The following is a 20,493-nucleotide window of genomic DNA, read 5'->3' on the forward strand; positions in this document are numbered from 1 at the left end:
TGGTGGTGCACGCCTGTAGTCCCAGCTGCTAGGGAGACTGAGGCAGGAGAAATGCTTGAACCCAGGAGGCGGAGGTTGCAGTGAGCCGAGATCTCACCACTGCACTCCAGCGTAGGCAACAGAGCAAGACTCTGTCTTAGAAAAAAAAAAAGAACATCAGAATATGAAAAAACCTGAAATGAATTTAGAAGTTTAAAACAGTTTCTTACAACAAAAAATAATAGCTTTTAAGTCAAAATATGTAATGTAGGAAATGTCGGAATTCAGTGAAAATGAGTGACCTTTAAATAGGCTTAGCTGTTCACTGGTAGCAGCAAAAATAGGCCCTTGAGTCCAAGCTAGACTTGAATTCTGATTCTTCCAGACTTTGTGCAGTGAAGTCAGATGAGGGTAACAGGACCTAGCGTGTGATACCCTTAGCACTCTTACTACTCTTGCTAAGTAATTATGTGATTAGAGTTTGGAATGAAACTTCCAGAAATGTTATAATTGAGGCTTGGCGCGGTGGCTTACGCCTGTAATCCCAGCACTTCGGGAGGCTGAGGTGGGTGGATCATGAGGTCAGGAGTTCGAGACCAGCCTGGTCAACATGGTGAAACCTCGTCTCTACTAAAAATACAAAAATTAGCTGGGCGTGGTGGTAGATGCCTGTAATCCCAGCTACTCGGAAGGCTGAGGCAGGAGAATCGCTTGAAACGGAGGTTGCAGTGAGCCGAGGTCGCGCCACTGCACTCTAGCCTGGGCAACAAGAGTGAAACTCTGTCCCCCTCCAAAAAATAAATAAAAATAAAATATATAATTGTTACCTATCAAAATTCTGAGGGAAAGCCAGGCGTGGTGGCTCACACCTATAATCCCAGCACTTTGGGAGGCCGAGGCGGGTGGATCAACTGAAATCAGGAGTTCAAGACCAGCCTGGCTAACGTGATGAAACCCCGTCTCTACTAAAAATAGAAAAATTAGCCAGGTGTGGTGACACACACCTGTAATCCCAGCTCTTCGGAAGGCTGAGGCAGGAGAATCGCTTGAACCTGGGAGGCAGAGGTTGCAGTGAGCCAAGATCATGCCATTGCACTCCAGCCTGGGCGATGAAAGTGAAACTCTGTCTCAAAAGACGACAACGATAAAAAAAACAAAGTTCTGCGGGAAGAAGACAACTAGAGACATGCTGTTGGCCACACATAGTGCTCTTGGGGCTGCTTAAGTCTGTGGAGTTCTGGGGAAGAAGGTAAGAGCGATGGCTTTGCAGGAGCTCTAGTGATTGTGTGTCACTGCTTCAGTTGATGACATGAGATTGTTCTGTATTTTTCTTCAGCTGGTTTTCCCATGGGCTATGCAGCAGCAGCTCCTGCCTATTCTCCTAACATGTATCCTGGAGCGAATCCTACCTTCCAAACAGGTATGTGCTGGGTGGTAAAATGCTTTGTACGTACAGCTGGGAGAGAAAGGTGAAGGGGTGGATTTTGAGAGGGGTGGGTATAGAATTAGGACTTGGTTGAGTCGATTTCTCAAGTTCATTAAATTAGCCTGTTGATAAGTGCAACAAAAGCTTAATTCTTACTGCACTGAAGCTTTATATACTGTGTTTCTCATGTCCTCCCACAAGGCAAATCTGTAATCACTAGGTTGTTAACTCTGCCAGAGCATCTGTTCATGAAATAGTATCACCTACTAGAAATTGAAGAATTTCTTGCCATGCCAACAGGTGGAATTTCCATGTTAATGTTTTTAGAGATAATTTTTGATTAGACTACTTTAGCACTCTGATTATATTTTTTAAAAAAGTATTATTTTCCATGTAATGTATAGATGAATATTTTTAGATTTTGGAAATCACTGTTAATATTAAAAGTGGAATTGGTTTGGGTCTGAATCTTGAGGAGATTGGTTATTTAGTGGGATTTCCTCCTAGGAGCCTGCACTCTCTGGTGTTGGTTCCTTTTGGACTTTTTTCACCCACACGGGGCTTTGCCTTTCTGCCGCAGCAGTGGTGGTGCACACTCTGATCTGAGGCTGTGGTTTGGCCTTAATCCTGGGACTGCTGGGGCAGCTTTATCCCTCAACAGTAGCTTCACACAGTTAACTTTGACAGAGGAGGAGACAACAGCAGTGTCCTTTCCCCAGATTCTTCCGGTTTTGTTAATCATAAAATTCTGCCTTTATATTCTGTCCTTACATCCATCTCTTCGTTTCCATTTCCACTTCCACTATGACCCTATGACCACCCTTGTTCAGACCGTAGTTCACACCCTGAAAAAAACCTTCTTGACTTGGTCTTCCTGCTCCCAAGCTTTCTCTCCCCGGGTTAATGTTCTTCCCATTTAAACCAGAGCGATGCTCCCAGATGAATTTTTCTCAGTGGTTTCCCATGACTGTGAGACACAGTTATGCCAAGAGTCTCGACTTTCAGTCCCTAGCTGTTTGCCACATTGGCCCATTTTTTCCCTTTAGAGTGGTTTTCCTTTTGTGTTTTGCCTTGAAAGAACCATCCATCTCGTAGTGTATATTAGCAGTTCATTCCTTTTTATTGTTAGGTAGTATTTTGTTGTATGGAAATAAATACTTCAGTTTGCTTATCCATTTACCATGTGATGAACATTTGGGTTATTTGCAATTTGGGGCTATTACAAATGAAGATGCTATTAATATTTATATGCAGGTTATTGTGTGAACATACGCTTTGATTTCTCTTGAGTAAATAAATACAGAGGATTTGAGTGGCTGGTTATTATGGCAAGTGTATATTTAACTTTGTGAGAAACTGCCAAACTGTCTTCCAAAGTGGTGGTACCATTTTACATTCCTACCAGCAGTGTTTGTGAGTTGTCGTTCCTCCACATCCTTAACAACACTTGGTGTGGTCAGTCTTTTTAATTCTAGCCATTCTAGTGAATGTGTAGCAGTATCTTTTCATGTGCGTATTTGCCTTCTGTATGTCTTTGGTGAAGAATGTGCTTTTACTGTATGTCAGTTATTGTTTTCTTATCATTGAGTTTTGAGAGTTCTTATCAGATATATGCGTGTTTTCTCCCAGTCTGTGGCTTTTTCATTCTTTTAACAGCGTCTTTTAAAGAGCAGGGGTTTTAAAAGTTTAGGCTGGGCGCAGTGGCTCACGTCTGTAATCCCAGCAATTTGGGAGGCTGAGGCAGGTGGATCATGAGGTCAGGAGTTCGAGACCAGCCTGGCCAACGTGGTGAAACCCCGTCTCTACTAAAAATACAAAAATTAGCTGGGCTTGGAGGCGCACTCCGGTAATCCCGCCTACTAGGGAGGCTGAGGCAGGAGAATCACTTGAACCCAGGAGACAGAGGTTGCAGTGAGCCGAGATCATGCCATAGCATTCCAGCCTGGGCGACAGGGTGAGACTCCGTCTCAACCAAAAAAAAAAAGTTTGATGAGGGTTAGTCGTTTTATGGATCATGCTTTTGGTACCATACTTAATAAACCTGTGTAACTTGGCTGGGCGCAGTGGCTCACGCCTGTCGTCCCAGCACTTTGGGAGGCCGGGGCGGGTGGATCATGAGGTCAGGAGATCGAGACCATCCTGGCTAACGCGGTGAAACCCCCTCTCTACTAAAAATACAAAAAATTAGCTGGTCATGGTGGCGGGCTCCTGTAGTCCCAGCTACTCCAGAGGCTGAGGCAGGAGAATGGCCAGAACCCGGAAGGCGGAGCTTGCAGTGAGCCGAGATTGCGCCACTGCACTCCAGCCTGAGCGACAGAGCGGGACTCCGTCCCCCAAAAAAAAACAAAAGAGAAAGAAACCTGTGTAACCTAACTTCACAAAGATTTTCTTCTTTTTTCTTGTAGAAGTTTTATACTTGTAGGTTTTACATTTATGTCTGTGACCCATTTGCAGTTAATTTTTGTGTATGATGGTAGGAATGGATTGAAGTTTATATCTTTGGCATACGTATCAATGTGGCATGTGATGATCATGCCGTAGACCACCATAACGTAAGTTACTCTTCTAGGATTTTCAGAGGTAGCCCACTTTTACTCATTTCTTCATGGAGCACAAATCAGTGTGAAAATGTACTTAAAACTTTCAACTTTTTTATTTTACAAGAAGAACCTTGAGTTAATTTCAGGCTGAGAGCTGTTCTTGCCAAAAATGTGCAGCACTGCCTAGCAGAGGCAGGGTGGAGGCTGAGTGCTGCTGACACCTTCCCCCCTTGGGTGCCTGTGGGGGCCACCCTGTGGAACATGGGCCACCCATCTCATTATTATTTTGAGACAAGGTCTTGCTCTGTCGCCCAGGCTGCAGTGCAGTGGTGCAATCACGCCTCACTGCAGCCTCGACTTTTCAGGCTCAAGCAATGCTCCCACCTCAGCCTCCCGAGTAGCTGGGATTACAGGTGCACACCACCACACCCGGCTAATTTTTCTATTTTTTTGTAGAGATGGGTTTCACTATGTTGTCTAGGCTGGTCGCAAACTCCTGGGCTTAAGTGATCCTCCTGCCTCAGCCTTCCAAAGTGCTGGGATTATAGCCGTGAGCTACCATGCCCATCTTGTCACCCATCTTCTCGAACATCTCTCCTTTCTCATAGGGAGGTAAGGCCTGTGTTGTCCCTTTTCCAAGACTGCTCTCAAATTGTTCCTGTAATCCAGAAGCTGGGACAGGCAGGTAGCAACTGCAGCTGCCCAAATGGCCTGCCTTGTTTAGAGGGGCATCTGCTGACGGGTGCCAGGCAGTTGTTAGGTGCCAGACTGCTGGCTCACCAGTGCCAGATCTTCTGGTCTTGTAGGAGAAGTTGTGAAATTGGTGAATGAAAAATATAAGGCAGCCGGGCACGGTGGTTTTCATGCCTGTAATCCTAGCACTTTGGGATGCCAAGGTGGGCAGATCACTTGAGGCCAGGAATTCAAGACCAGCCTGGCCAATACAGTGAGACCCCATCTCTACTAAAAATACAAAAATGAGCCGAGTGTGGTGGCACACACTTGTAGTCCCAGCTGTTCAGGACGCAGAGGCAGGAGAATCACTTGAACCTGGGAGGCAGAGGTTGCAGTGAGCCAAAATCGCACCACTGCACTGCAGCCTGGGTGACAGAGCGAGACTCTGTCTCAAAAAAAGAAAAAAGAAAAAGTCTTTCTGATGTCCCACAAGTGCTGTTGTCCATCTAACCTGAGTCTGGACCACAGCTGTGTGCCCATCTTTTTCTGGTATCCTCTCTGTTTTCATGTCTTGGGTGTTTGTTTTTAAGAGACGGGGGTCTTGTGATTTCACCCAGGGTGAAGTCCAGTGGTACAGTTACAGCCTTTTTCTGCTGAGTTCAAGGGATTTTCCCAACGCAGCCTCCCAAAGCGTTGGGATTACAGGCATAAACCACCACACCCAGCTTCATGTTTTGAATTTTTTAACTCCCTTTTCAGTGAGCCTTTCCCTTTTTCTGATGAGCAAGCCAAAATTATCAGTATAAAAAATTTAAAAGAGAAGTTTTTCTCCCTTCCTGCTGCTTTTTCTCTGTCTCTCTCTGAAGGTGTGTGGAGGTGGGTGTGTATGTGTGTGTGTGAGAGTGTGATAGGATCTCACTTTGTTGCCTAGGCTGGAGTGCAGTGGCATGAACTTGGCTCACTGCCAAGCAATCCTGCCTCAGCTTCCCAAGTACCTGGAACCTTAGGCACAAGTCACCACATCTAGATTATTTTTAAAAAATTTTTGTAGAGATGGGGTCTCACTGTATTGCCCAAGCTGGTTTCAAATTCCTGAGCACAAGCAATCCTCTCATCTTGACCTCTCAAAGTGTTGGGATTACAGGAGTGAGCCACTACACCCGGCCCCTGCTGCTTTCTTGATCTTGCCGTTCAGTTTGCACCCAATGCTGACTTGTGGTTTCAACGCTGTATATGCGGAGTCTGACTTCCAGAGCACTTTTGTAATCCAACTGCCATGTATTTCTTAGCCCTCTTCCAATTGTGATATAAGAGGATTCTGAGACCCTTGTGATGAGATGTCTTTTGCTGAAGAATTCTATTTTTCAGAATCTGGGAATGGAGAAGGTGTCATTCATTTTATCCTCCTGAACAAGGCTGTGTATGCACACATCAAGAGTGGTGATATGGTTTGGCTGTGTCCCCACCCAAATCTCATCTTGAATTGTAGCTCCTGTAATCCCCACATGTCACTGGAGGGACCTGGTGGGAGGTAATTGAATCATGGGGGTGGATTTTTCCTGTGCTGTTCCCATGATAGTGAATAAGTCTCACGAGATCTGATGGTTTTATAAAGGGCAGTTCCCCTGCACACGTTTGCTCTTCCTTTACCTTCCACCATGATTGTGAGGCCTCCCCAGCCATGTGTAACTGTGAGTCCATTAAACCTCTTTCCTTTATAAATTACCCAGTCTCGGGTATTTCTTTATTAGTAGTATGAGAATGAACTAATACAACTGGGCTGTCCATTTTTGGAATCAGAGCTTTGAATTGTGGAGTTACCTAGATGTGGATTATACTCCTGACTGTGTCACTCCCTGGGAAAGTTGTTTAACTTCACCCTTGGCATTGGAATAATGAATAAATAACTCCTTGATTTCTTATGGGAGGATTTCAGCCCCAAGCCTATGATCAGGCATAGATGTCAGCTGGGCCAGCACATTGAGGCCTCTGTTCTGGTCCTACTTAGAGTCACAAGTACCTGTAACTAATATTGGTAATGATGATCTGAAATTGTCAAAACAGTCTGTTCTTTGTAATAAGCTCTACACACAAGGTTGTTTAGATATTTATTACATTAGCACTTATTTTTAAAAGGTTCAAATTTAGGCCGGGTGCAGTGGCTCATGCCTGTAATCCCAGCACTTTGGGAGGCCGAGGCGGACGGATCACGAGGTCAGGAGATCGAGACCATCCTGGCTAACACGGTGAAACCCCATCTCTACTAAAAATACAAAAAATTAGCCGGGTGTGGTGGTGGGCGCCTGTAGTCCCAGCTACTCGGGAGGTTGAGGCAGAAGAATGGCATGAACCTGGGAGGCGGAGCTTGCAGTGAGTGAGTTGAGATCGAGATCGCACCACTGCACTCCAGCCTGGGCAACAGAGCGAGACTCCACTCAGTCTCAAAAAAAAAAAAAAAAAAAGATACAAATGTTGCAAAGAGTGATGGAGTGATGAAATAGCTTCCATGGTCATTGGTGTGTATGGCTGGGTGGAGGGTAAATTGGAGAAACTTCTTTGGAGGGCAGTTTGGTAGTGTATGTTAGAGAGAAGCTTAAAAATGAACCCTTTCGACCCACTTCTAGGAATGTATTCTAAGGGCAATAATTGGATGTGCAAACATTTATGTACAGGTACACATGCATTTAATTACAAAGTGATGGTTTAATTAAACTGTTTATCACACAGTGTTTATCTGGTTTTAGTACTTGTTTATGGAGAATATTTAATGATAAGTGAAAATGGTTTACAGTAGAGCTTTCTTTTCTTTTCTTTTTTTTTTCTTTTTTTCTTTTTTTTTTGAGCTGGAGTCTCGCTCTGTTGCCCAGGCTGGAGTGCAGTAGTGCGATCTCAGCTCACTGCAAGCCTTGCCACCTGGGTTCAAGCGATTCTCCTGCCTCAGCCTCCTGAGAAGCTGGAATTACAGGCGCTCTCCACCACGCCGGCTAATTTTTGTATTGTTAGTAGAGACGGGGTTTCTCCATGTGTGTCAGGCTGGTCTTGAACTCCTGACCTCAGGTGATCCCGCCCACCTAAGCCTCCCAAAGTGCTCGGATTACAGACATGAGCCCCCACGCCCGGCGTTTCTTTTCTTTTTGAACTCAGAATTGTAGCCATAAAATGAAACCCTTGGTTTGTTTAAAAATTAAACTTCATGCATGGCAGCCGAGGGGGAGAGAATAGCCTTTGGAATATTAATAGTCTGTGAGGTCTTGTGGAGCCTGTTTCTTTCCCTCTTAAAGGTTTACATTCATAGAGGTAAAAGATTGCAGTGCTCCAAAAGGCTTTTAAAAATGAACAATAGCAGTTGCCTGCTCCCTTGTGGGAGCCCCCACATTTCACTCCCCATGGGCAAACTCCAGCTCTTTAACTCTTTAAAGCTGCTTTTGCTCGTGCCTTCCGTGCTTCCACATGACATGTTTCTGCTGTTCCCTGCTTTTTTTTTTGTTTGTTTTTGTAAAGTGGCACTGCTTTACTGACTTCTCACTTTGCTGCCCCGACCTTCCTTCACAGTTCTATTATTGTGGCCGCATCAACACTGTTCACAGCTGTGTCCTCTGTGCGGCGATCCTGTTGTCCTGTGCCCTGTTGCAGTTTCTTCTGCATCTACTGCGGTGTCCCTGGAATTAATACTGTACTTATCTGGTGTCTTTGATTAGGTTTCTGTGACCATAGCATTAATTAAACCTCCAGCTACCCCCGATATGTTGAGATCTCTTAGCAATTTCAGATACTTGTGTGTTGTTTTCCTGGTGATCTCTGAAGCCCTCCCTTCCTCTCTCTTATCTGGACTGGTTGTCCTCTGGGCCGGACCCTGGGGGGGTCACTGTTATCATCATCCCAGGGCTTGCTTTTGCCTTTCCCTTCTGCCTGAGTTCTTTTCTTTTTTCCTCGTTTACTCTGGTTTTGGCGGGGGATTTTCTTCAGTAACCACCTGGGAGAGTATGGAAAAGTCACAATTTTGAGATTTTCCATGTCTGAAAACATTTTATTCTGCACGCACACTTCGTTGATGGTTGTCTGGATACAGAATTCTAGAGAGCAGTTATTTCCCCCCAGAATATTCAGGTGTTTGCTCAATGGCTTTCCAGCTTCCACCACTGTTGCTGAGAATTGGGGTACCTTGTTGGTGCCTGATTGAGTGTAACCTTGGTTTTTCTTTGCTATTCTGTAGGATTTTTGCCTCCAGTGTTCAGAAATTTCATGGTGCTGTGTTTTGGCACAGATCTTCTCTCCTCACATGTACTTCAGGCTTCTGAATTTTTTAAATTTTCTAAATAAATGTCTTTTTTTACTCAAAAAATTATTATAAAAAAATCCGCGTGGTACACAGTACTTTTGAAAAAAAAATGACCTATTTAAATAAAAAGTTTCTGGTTCCCGAACAGTTGGCATTCTAAAATCAGTGACCCTGTGCATGTCCTCTTCCCTGAGGGCACAGCCAGGGTCACTCACAGGTCTGGTGAAGTGGAAGGAGGGAGCGTCTGTTGTCTGCGCCGCCTGGGTTGCATCGGTACAGATGGGCTTCCTGGGGAGGGAGAATCTGAAAAGCTGTTGTTTTGGAAAGACCTAGCACTGAATGAATTTGATATTTCAGGGAGGCAGTGTATATTTTTGGGTACGATGAGGTAATTGTGTGTATTTATTTAAAGTTTGTGAAGTTCCTGTTGAGTTACTATGGAAGGATATGGTGGACTTAGTGCTGAATGAAAAAAAAAAAGGTGGTAAGCACACACTAAGTCTATTTTTAATTAAAAAAATTTTTTTACTTAGTGTTTTAAATTTTTAAAATTATTATTACTAGTTTTTAGAGACAGGGTCTTGCTCAGTCGCCCAGGCTGGAGTGTGGTTGCACAATCATAGCTCACTGTAACCCAGAATTGCTGGGCTCAATGAGCGATCCTCCTGCCTTGGCCTCCTAAATCGCTGAGACTACAGGTACACCCCACCATGCCTTGCTAATTTTTATTTTGTAGAGACAAGGTCTCGCTATGCTGCTCAGGCCAGTCTCAGAACTCTTGGAATCAAGTTATCCTCCCATCTTGGCCTTCTAAAGTGTTGGGATTACAGGTGTGCACCATAGCTCTTGGCCCCACACTAAGTCTTAAATTGATAGAGAGACCTGTTTGCCTTACTTGAAATGCACTTGTCTTAAGTGCTGGCTAGAAAATGGTGTAATATTCATGCCTAAACCAAAGACCAAAAGTTTTCTGGTGAGCATAGAACGTAGCCTCACAGTCATAAGAATAAACAGTAAGATAATATATATTAAAAACCGTTGTTCTGATTAGAAATAGTTGGTGACTTTTTTCAACATTTTATTGTAAAAAATTTCAGATGTCACAGAAAAGTTGCAGAAATTTCACAGTGATCACCTATATATGGACTGCTAAGATTCTACGATTAAACTTTTTAACGTCAACTTTTACAAGTAACATTTTACTTGTATCACATACACATTACTCCATCCTTCAGTCCATCTTATTTTTTGATGGGTTTCATTTCAGAGTAAGTTGTGGGCCTCAGTATATCTTACCTCAATAACTTGAGCATGCACATCATTATTTGTTTAGTTCCTTTTTGGTTTTGAAGTAAAATGTGCATGTGTGAAATGCCCAAGTTTAGCATCCCATGCATTGCATGCTGAGTTGCATATGCATGCTTCCTTATTGGAGCAGTCGCTCCGTTTGCTTCAGCAACGCCTACATGTAAGGTAGGTGTCGTAAGACACCTTGGGTAGGCCGGACGCGGCGGCTCATACCTGTAATCCCAGCACTTTGGGAGGCCGAGGCGGGTGGATCACTTGAGATCAGGACTTCGAGACCAGCCTGGCCAACATAGGTGAATCCAGTCTCTACTAAAAATACAAAAATTAGCTGAGCATGGTGCTGCACGCTTGTAATCCCAGCTACTTGGGACGCTGAGGTAGAAGAATCGCTTGAACCCGGGAGGCAGAGGTTGCAGTGAGCTGAGATAGCACCGCTGCACTCCAACCTGGGCAACAGAGCGAGACTCCGTCTCAAAACAAAAACAAAAAAGACACCTTGGGTGATTGGATTGGGAAACCTAGGGCTAGCTGCAGGGATTTCTGCAGTGGGAGGCTTCCAGTAGAAGAAAAGGAAGACATCGTAGGTGGGCCCCTTGACTATGTATCCTAAGGAAATGAGGCATGAAAAAGGACTTCACCTTTTTTCAGTGGCTGTGGTGGGCCAGATGAGCACTTGTGGCTGAGAGACTCCCTCTTTGGAGAGAGGTGTTCTCAGATTTTCCTCACTTTGGTTTTATACTCTGTATTAGAGGTTTGTTCGGGTTGGCAGCTTGCATCTTCTCTTCACTCTGAGCTCTTTCTGCAGTTTGAAGAGTGATAAAAAGGTCAAGGACTTTCTTATTAGCAATGTTGATGGATGTAGGTCGTGGGTTTATTGCTTGTTTTGACTTCTAACAGCTTTTCCTTTTTCTTCTCATTCTTTCTTTAGTGAATCAGTTTATCAGATAGAACTGTAACTTCTTGTTGCACATTGGCTGTATATATTGAACATGTCCAGTGGTATGGTTTAACTTTTTTTCCAGCCTATGCCTAACTGCCAGGCTATCTTCCAGATCAGCATCTTTCAGACTGCTATAGAATCCTTCCTGCTGATGGCCTTTTTAAAGGCTTGGCAAAATTTTGTATTCATCTTCTTCTTCTTCTTTTTTTTTTTTTCGAGACAGGGTCTCCCTCTGTCGCCCAGGCTGGAGTGCATTGCCGCAGTCTCTGCTCACTGTAACCTCCACCTCCCAGGTTCAACTGATTCTCCCACCTCAGCTTCCCAAGTGGCTGGGACTACAGTCGTGTGGCCACCAAGCCTGGCTAACTTTTGTATTTTTAGTAGCGATGGGGTTTCACCGTGTTGGCCAGGCTGGTTTCAAATTCCTGACCTCAGGTGATCCGCCTGCCTCAGCCTCCCAAAGTGCTGGGATTACAGGCATGAGCCACTGCGCCTGACTATAATTCATTTTTTAGGGGTGCGTTTGGGTGTGGTGATCCGTGGGCCCTTTAGCTAACTTCCTTGCTTGTTCTTTTACCTCATGCATGACTGTTGTTTCCATGGAGATTTTCTGGCTAGCGTACACGCTCTCAGTTGTGTGTCAGCATCTGAAAGTACTGTATACTTTTCACCTTGCTTATTTTTACCTTTTTTTTTTTTTTTTTTAAATTTTGGAGGCGAGGTTTTGCCAGCTTGGCTAGGCTCGTCTCAACTCCTGGGCTCATGCGATCTGCCCACCTTGGCCTCCCAAAGTGCTGGGATGACAGGCGGGAGCCACCACACCCGGCCTTCCACCTTATTAAAAAAATTGGGCCAGGCGCGGTGGCTCATGCCTGTCATCCCAGCACTTTGGGAGGCCAAGGTGGGTGGATCACAAGGTCAGGAGATCAAGACCATCCTGGCTAACACGGTGAAACCCCGTCTCTACCAAAAAAAAAAAATTAGCCGGGTTTGGTGGTGGGCGCCTGTAGTCCCAGCTACTCAGGAGACTGAGGCAGGAGAATGGCGTGAACCCGGGAGGCGGAGTTTGCAGTGAGCTGAGATTGCGCCACTGCACTCCAGCCTAGGCAACTGAGCGAGACTCCGTCTCAAAAAAAAAAAAAATTATGTATACAGAAAAGTTGAGCAGACAATACAGTGGATGTCCATAGTACCCACCACTTAGATTCCCCAGTGATCTTTCCCCATATTTACCTTACGTAAGGATGAGTGTTGTGTGGTTTTTCTTTTATTCTTGTGGAATCAATTCAGAATCCTTTGTGTCTTGTCCAGTGGACTTGAGTGTAGCCCTCCCTAACATGAGTGAGGTGTGCTTTTGCATGTCCACACTTAGCAGCTCTCTAATTTTAAAAGTAGCTCCTATTTACATTTGCCCAGTTACCCCCTAAGTTTAAAAAAACGTTTGGAATCAGAATAATGTACTCAGCATTACATAGTGAATTTTTTATAAAGTTGAATTTATGTCTCTTATCTCTTTTCAATCTGTAACAGTCTTCCTTGTATTTTTTAATACTTTGACTTCAAAAGAGTGATTAGGAAACGTTTCAAATATTTACAGAAATACATGGGAACATAATTCCCACTCACACATTGCCTTGCTTTAGCACAAGTACATGGGAATATTCCTACTCACGGCCGGGCGCGGTGGCTCACGCTTGTAATCCCAGCACTTTGGGAGGCCAAGGCAGGCGGATCACGAGGTTGGGAGTTCGACACCAGCCTGGCCAATATGGTGAAACCCCATCTCTGCTAAAAATACAAAAATTAGCTGGGTGTGGTGGTGCATGCCTGTAGTCCCAGCTACTTGAGAGGCTGAGGCAGAAGAATCTCTTAAACCTGGGAGGTGGAGGTTGCAGTGAGCCAAGATCGTGTCAGCACTCCAGCCTGGGTGACAGAGCGAGACAGCGAGACTCCATCCAAAAAAAAAAAATTCCTGCTCACACGTCACCTGGCTTAAGCACAAGTACATGGGAATATACTTCCCACCTACACATCACCTGGCTTTAGCAGTTACCACCTTATGGCTGATCTTTTTCATCTGGGCCCCTGCCACTTTCCTCTATATTATTTTGAAGCAAATCTCAGACATTATATTCATCAGCTTTTTAAATATTATCTTTAAAAGATAAATTAGAACTGTGTCATTGTCACGCCTAAAAAATTTTTTTTATCACTACTGAGATTGTAATCAGTGTTCATATTTCCAGTTATCTGTCATGAATGTTTTTAATTGTATGAAGAAAGGGAACCCTGTGGGTTTGTTCGTTCAAACTGTTGGAAGTTTGGAATGAGATTCCCAACTTTGAAGTCTAGCATCTGTTCTCAGGATGTGACACACAGAGGGTAGCTCTATGTTTTGACATTTTTATAAAAAAATATCATCTTGGTCAGATAAGAGTTTGGTGACTCCTGGGAGGATCTCTTTTCAGGCTAGTGGAAATATGAGGCAGAAAACTGGGATTAAGCCGTACAGTGGGGATCCCATTCGGCAGTGTCTCCTTTAGGTACAGCTGAAGGTACCTGCTGGTGTCTGGCTGCTGCATGGTGGTGGGAAATGAAAGAGGTGGTGTGGCTGGGGAGAAGGGAGCTATCCAAGATGACCCTTGACGTCCCTCATCCCCACAGTTTCTTTCATTTGAGACATCCTTGCCCCACCTGCCCCTCTCTGAGCTGACTCCTCATTGCTTGCCAAGACTGCATAAAATGCTGCTATGTTGGTGGTTTGTTTTCCTGTGATTTTTTTTTCCCCTGAAGCCAAGCACCTTATGGAGAGGGCTGGATCTGTCCTGATCATCTCCGCTGTGACAGGGCATGGCCCCATGTTGATGGTGAATAGCCTCTCTGTGTTGGTATAATGCCCCAGTCACCATTGACTAGTCACATGTGTGCCCGCCACACACCATGCTTCCTTTTTGCATTTCTTCCCTGAGTTAGCTAGTCACTTAGGGGGAATTGGACTGTCCCGGGTCTCCTGGGAGTATCAGTACATGGCCGGACACACTACCTTTTCCTTTATAATTCTTTGATGGCATTCACACTACCTTTTTCTTTATAATTGAAGAAAATGTTATACAACCTCGTTGTGGCGTAATTGGCATACAACTAAGTGTACAGATTTAAAGCTTCAGTTTGATGAGTTTTAACCTGTGTACACCTGTGAAGCTTTCCTTTTCACTTTCCTTTTTTAGCCTTCTTAAAGACGAGGAGATGAGCAGCCGGAGAAGGAAACTCTGTAACTGCTCTTGTCTTGAAACTTGCTTTTCCAAATCCTAATGGAAAATCTGCGTATTCTGCTTTCCTTTGGCCAAGCACCAGTATTTAAAAGTTGTTGTATTCAAATTTTGGCAGTGTTTCTATTTACGGTTAACATAGCGGTGAGTGAATTTCAAAATATAGGGAGCCCTGGTGGAATCTTCTCTTTCTTCAAATGGAAACTAGCTGAGGTTGGGAGTTGCTTGGTTTGGGTAGAAGGGTCAGGGCTCTGGATGCAGACAAATCTGGGTGTGAGCACCCGCTTTGCTGCGTAGGACAGGACCACCTGTTGTTTGGTCTGCTGCAGATCTCAGCCACAGCACCTCCCACCGTGAGACCATGAAAGGGCATGCAGGGGAGTATGAGAAGGCTGATGTTGAAGCCTTCGTGTTGCTTAATTGATACAGTGTGCAGTATTTAGGTGAAAAAGCCCAGACTTCACCACTGTGCAATATATCCATGTCACAGAATTGCACTGGCACCCCAAACAAAAGGCCCCAGACTAGTGAATTTCCCAGGGGGCCAATCATTCTCTTTCCCTTTCAAATTAAAACAAAATATATGGACCAGGCACATATATATACAGGCTCACACCTGTAATCCTACTACTTTGGGAGGCTGAGGCAGGAGGATCATTTGAGGCCAGGAGTTCCAGACTATCCTGGCCAACATGGCAAAATCCTGTCTATACTAAAAATTACAAAAATTAGCTGGATGTGGTGGCACATGCCTGCAATCCCAGCTACTCGGGTGGCTGGGGCATGAGAATTGCTTGAACCCAGGAGGCGGAGGCTGCAGTGAGCTGAGATTGCACCACTACACTCCAGCCTAGGGAATAGAGCAAGACTCCATCTCAAAAATAAAAAATAAAAAAAAAATACACACACGTACATATTGCTAACAGCCCAGTTGTGTAAAATTTTTTAAAAATTAACTTTAATTATTATTACTATTTTTCTGAGACAGCGTCTTACTTTGTCGCCCAGGCAGAATGCAGAGGCATAATTACAGCTCACTGCAGCGGCATAATTACAGCTCACTGCAGCGTTGACCTCCGGCTCAGGTGATCCAAAATTCTTTATACTCAGCTTATTTTTTCAAACTTGAGGTATAATTTATGCACAAAACACCCACATATTAAGTGCTCAACTGGGTGGGTTTTGACAGTTGTACATGCCCATGGAACCACCACTCCAAATAAAACATGGAATACTTTGATCGTCCCAGAAGGCTTTCTTCGCCCTCTCCCCTCTGATTTCCATCACCGTAGGTAAATTTTTTTGTTGTTAGGGAATAAACGGGATCATTGCTCTATGTGCTGTTCTGTTTCCAGCTTCTTTGGAAAGCTCAGCATGTTGTGAGATTCATCCATGTTTTTTCCTTTTGATTGCTGAGTAATGTTTATAGAGACATATCATGATTTATCCTTTCTCCAGTTGATGAAGATTTGGATTATTTCCCATTTTTGGCTACTAGGAATAAGATTGAACACTTTTTACAAGTCTTTCGTGGACCTGTGTTTTCATTTTTCTAGGGGAAGTTTTGGGAGTGGATTGCTGGATGTTGCGGGATGTGTGTCTGGCTTGCAAAGTTGCACTGTCTGACACGGACAGTGTGTGAGTGCTCCACCCCTCCTGCTCTCACCCATGGGAATGTGAGATGCTAAGCACTTGTATGGAGGTCTGATTTACATATTATAAGTTAATCCTTCTCAGTGTACAGTTTGGTATGTTTGGACAGTCATACACAGCTGTATGACCGTCACCACATTTGAGTGAATGCACTCTTTGGAAAGGTTCTCGCATGCCCCTCTGGCCCCTGGCACCATTGCTGGGGTTTTGATGACTCTGGATTAGGTTGGTCTTTCCTAGAGCTTCTGTCAGTACATGCATCCAGCATGTGTCCTTGTATCTGGCTTCTTTGACATGGTGTGGCTTTGTGATTCATTCATGTGCTTGTATGGATCAGCAGTTTGTCCCTTTGGCTTGCTCAGTAGGATTTGTATGGATGCACCACAGTGTGTTTACCCATTTGTCTCCTGGTGGGCATTTGGGCCATTGCCAGCTTTTGATCATTGTGAATATAGCTGCTGTGAACATAGCTGTCCAGAGACCCTCTCCCTCCCCTGAGACCAAACCCCTCTTCTCTGTTGGGGTCAGGAAGGGACACCTAACTGCTTATTCAGCAAACTCAACCACTCTACTAGATGGGGCCTCTTTATCTGCTTCTGGAGGCGGGTTGGTGGCCAGCAGTTTGCAGGGCTTTGGGGAACGGCTCTCTTGGTGCCAGCTGCTCCTCGCTGCTGGCTGAGTGCCTTCTTCTCGAGTCTGCTCAATCATCCTCCACTTCAGCTTGCCAGGCTTCAACATGCTGTCTTCTCTTCCATTCTTGGTGAGTTTTATGTCTTTTTTCTCTTAATCTGCTTTATTGTCATTTTCATGTCATTTTGTGTGGGGATAAAAGCAAGTATGTGTGTTCAGCTTTCTCCCTTAACCCAGAGGGCTTTTTACCATAGAGTGCTTAGCCAGTCCTGGTGTTGGGCAAGTTTCTCCTGTTTTTGCTGTAACAAACAACACTATGATGAGCATGCTTACAGTTAAGTCTCTGTGTGTGTATAGATCCATGTGTATTGCTTTAAGACAGACTTCTAGAAGTGGAATTGTGGGATTAAAAGGCATATATACTTTAGATGCCAAGTTTAGCCCCAGGAATGCCATACCAATTTAAATTCCAGCAGGACAAGACAGTTTTTATTTCCTGTCCTTGTGTGAGCATTCCATCTGTAGAACGTTCTCTTTTGGTATTTTTTCCTCCTCCCCAACACCCTGCCACCACACACACGTGCATGCACACACGCACACAAAGTAAGAATGAAGTCAGATCTTAGTGGAGGAGAGTGGGGGCGGCAGTGGCAGCAGGTCTGGCGAGTTGCGTGGGGCTGACACGCAGCTTAGCTCCTCCCTGCATGTGTCCTCTCCCTGTGCCTGGACCGGCTTGGGTGAACTCAGGCCATTGCCTTCTTTGTTCCAGGTTACACTCCTGGCACACCTTACAAAGTGTCCTGTTCCCCCACCAGCGGGGCTGTGCCGCCGTACTCCTCCTCCCCGAACCCCTACCAGACTGCCGTGTACCCTGTGCGAAGTGCCTACCCCCAGCAGAGCCCGTATGCACAGGTATGCTTGGGTACACACTGCTGTGTGGGAAGGGGTGATACCACCTGGGCGTTCATCCTTTGGCCCTGCGACCCTGTGTCAGTTGTCTCTCTTCTCCCCACAGCAAGGCACGTACTACACACAGCCGCTGTATGCAGCACCTCCTCACGTCATCCACCACACCACGGTGGTGCAGCCCAACGGCATGCCTGCAACGGTGTACCCTGCTCCCATCCCCCCTCCTAGAGGCAACGGGGTCACCATGGGCATGGTGGCTGGGACCACCATGGCCATGTCAGCAGGTAAGTCCTTGTTCCTGCGGTGTCTGTCCTATGGTGTACCCTAGAGCTGGGGGAGGGGAGAGCTCACGAATCCTCTGACCCTTGGCTCTAGGTTTTCATAGCTGTAGTTGTGTGGAAGGACAGAAAATTCTTTGGGGAAGAAACAGCAGGTTATCTTTTATTTTGCCTACCTGAGTGACCCCTTATGGAGGCCTCTCTGAATCTGATGGACTCATTTTGTTGGTGAACTGAGCCATTTGGCAATGCAGGATGTGCCCCCTCTCCTCCCACCCCCTATGACCATGTAAGACTTGAGTAGAAGGAGGACACTTTGTGTACCGGGGTTGCTCTGGCCTTCTTCCTTTCCCTTGAGGGGAGCTTGTCTTTGCAGGTCAGTTGTCTTCATCGGGATGTTTTCATGCATCTAGGAGAGCTGGTCTTGCGTTGATAGAAGAAACAGCTGCCTGTAGAAATCCTTTGGCATTCATCTACCGTACTTTACTTTGCAAGGCCTCCTCTAAGGAAAATAAACCATGGAAAGATGAGGCCCCTGGCTGGGATGGGCACATCTCCGCGGAAGCCCTGGGGGTTTGATCTGATGTCTAGGGATTGGGTGACCACCCAATCTGTATGACCACCCATGTGGATTCACCTCCTGGTCTCTGGGTCAATATGACCACCTTTAGGTCATGCCCACACAAAAGCGTACTGTTCCCTCCTTGTTTTTCTGGACTTGACTTCAGTGTAAGGAAATTAGGCCAGAGAGAAAAGCATTCCGGGATATTATGTGTGCTTCAATGTAGACTCTGATTTGGTTTTCCCAGTACTTATCTGTCAAGGAACAGGAAACTGGGCATAGACAGAAACTGCTGGTTTGAGGCACAGGGAGGGAGGGCAGCAGGCACCAGGTTGGGTGCCACTGTGTTGGAGGTGGTGCTGGTCCATAAAGGGACTCAAGTAGTTGCTGAGTTTCTGCAGTTGTAGGAAAAATAGATTTCTCTTAAAGAACTCAGAAGCTCATGTAGTTTAGAATCCTCATTTCTTTTTTTTTTTTTTTTAATTTTAAAATTTTTAATATTTTTTTTAAGACAGGGTCTCACCCTGTCAGCCAAGATGGAGTGCAGTGGTGTGATCTCAGCTTACTGCAACCTCTGCCTCCTAGGTTCAAGTGATTTTCCCACCTCATCCTTCCCAGTAGCTGGGACTACAGGCGCCTGCCACCACGCCCGCCTAATTTTTTTTTGTACCTTTTGGTAGAGATGGGATTTCACCATGTTGGCCAGGCTGGTCTCGAACTCCTGACCTCAGGTGATCCACCCACCTCGGCCTCCCAGAGTGCTGGGCTTACAGGCGTGAGTCACTGTTGCCAGCCTCTTGTTTTTTATTTATTTGTTTTTACCATCTTAACTTTTTTTTGTTGAGACAGGGTCTTGCCCTTTTGCCCAGGCTTGAGTGCAGTGGTGCGATCCCAGTTCACTGTAGTCTGGAACTCATGGGCTCAAGCCATCCTCCCACCTTAGCTTCCTGAGTAGCTGGGACTATAAGTGTGCTACCACACCTGGCTAATTTTAAAACTTTTTGTAGAGCTGGGATCTCACTATGTTGCCCAGGCGCATCTCAAGCTCCTGAACTTAAGCTATCCTCCCACCCCAGCCTCCCAGAGTGTTGGGATTACAGACGTGAGCCCCTGTGCCCAGCCCATCTTAACCCTTTTTAAGTACGGTTCAGTAGTGTTAAGTATATTCACATTGTTGTGAAACAGAGCTCCAGAACGTCTTTATCCTGCAAATCTGAACTCCTGTACTCATTAAACGCTAATTCCCTGTTCTACTTTCTTTCTGTCTCTGAATTTGACTACTCCAGGTACTTCATCTAAGTGGAATCGTTAAGTATTTGTCTTTTAGTGACTGGCTTCTTTTTTTCAGAATTAGGTTCTTAAGGTTCATCTGTATTGTAGCATGTGTCAGAATCTCCTTCCTTGTTAAGGCTGAAGCATACTCATTTGTTTATCATCTGACCTATAAAAATTATTGGGTGTGCTTTATGAAGGGGACACACAAAAGGCTTTTACGAACATATTGTCTGTGGAGCTTGCTGTGTGGAGACAACTTTTGGGTGCGGGGGATTATCTAATCAGAGTTCTGACAGTATCTGGGTCAAGACTATCCCTCTTCCTGTATACCCTCCTCCTTGCAAAGAGGCCAGGCTTGTGTGCGTATCAGGCAGTGTGGAGCTGTGCAGGAGGTCAGCCTCATGTCATGTGCTGCTCTTTCTTCCAGGTACCCTGCTGACTGCTCACTCCCCAACTCCTGTCGCCCCCCACCCGGTCACTGTGCCCACGTACCGGGCCCCAGGAACGCCCACTTACAGCTATGTGCCCCCTCAGTGGTGATCACCTGCAAATGTAAGTGACCAGGGAAGGCTGGGCTAGCCTTTGATGAAAGGGCATTTCCATGGGACAGTGGCAAATTTACCACATATTTAAGCACTAACGAGGAAAGTGTGCCTGACCCTGGATCCAGAGGCAATGTAGTGTTTAAATTTTTTGTTTTTATTGAGACATTACAGAGTAGAAGGAAGGAAGGAACCATTGAATACCTACTGTTGACACTGTCCATCTTG

At 45.3% G+C, this 20,493-nt stretch overlaps 1 protein-coding gene across 9 annotated transcripts in view; it reads left to right on the forward strand.

Moving 5' to 3' along the window:
• The window catches only part of FAM168B (family with sequence similarity 168 member B), a 45,662-nt gene that overhangs the window by 20,393 nt on the left and 4,776 nt on the right, over positions 1-20,493 (forward strand). For 7 of the 9 annotated variants that reach the window (XM_515789.8, XM_003309246.7, XM_054679740.2 and 4 more), the window contains exons 3-6: positions 1,316-1,399; positions 17,469-17,611; positions 17,715-17,892; positions 20,151-20,275. In XM_515789.8, coding sequence (XP_515789.1) covers positions 1,316-1,399; positions 17,469-17,611; positions 17,715-17,892; positions 20,151-20,263 — 518 coding nt within the window. In that variant the 3' untranslated portion in view covers positions 20,264-20,275. Of the gene's footprint in view, positions 1-954; positions 1,229-1,315; positions 1,400-17,468; positions 17,612-17,714; positions 17,893-20,150; positions 20,276-20,493 lie in introns of all 9 variants that reach the window. The other 2 variants (XM_063791069.1, XM_063791070.1) reach the window with 1 other exon arrangement.

Source organism: Pan troglodytes, chromosome 13, assembly GCF_028858775.2.
Source record: "Pan troglodytes isolate AG18354 chromosome 13, NHGRI_mPanTro3-v2.0_pri, whole genome shotgun sequence".
Lineage (NCBI taxonomy): Eukaryota > Metazoa > Chordata > Mammalia > Primates > Hominidae > Pan > Pan troglodytes.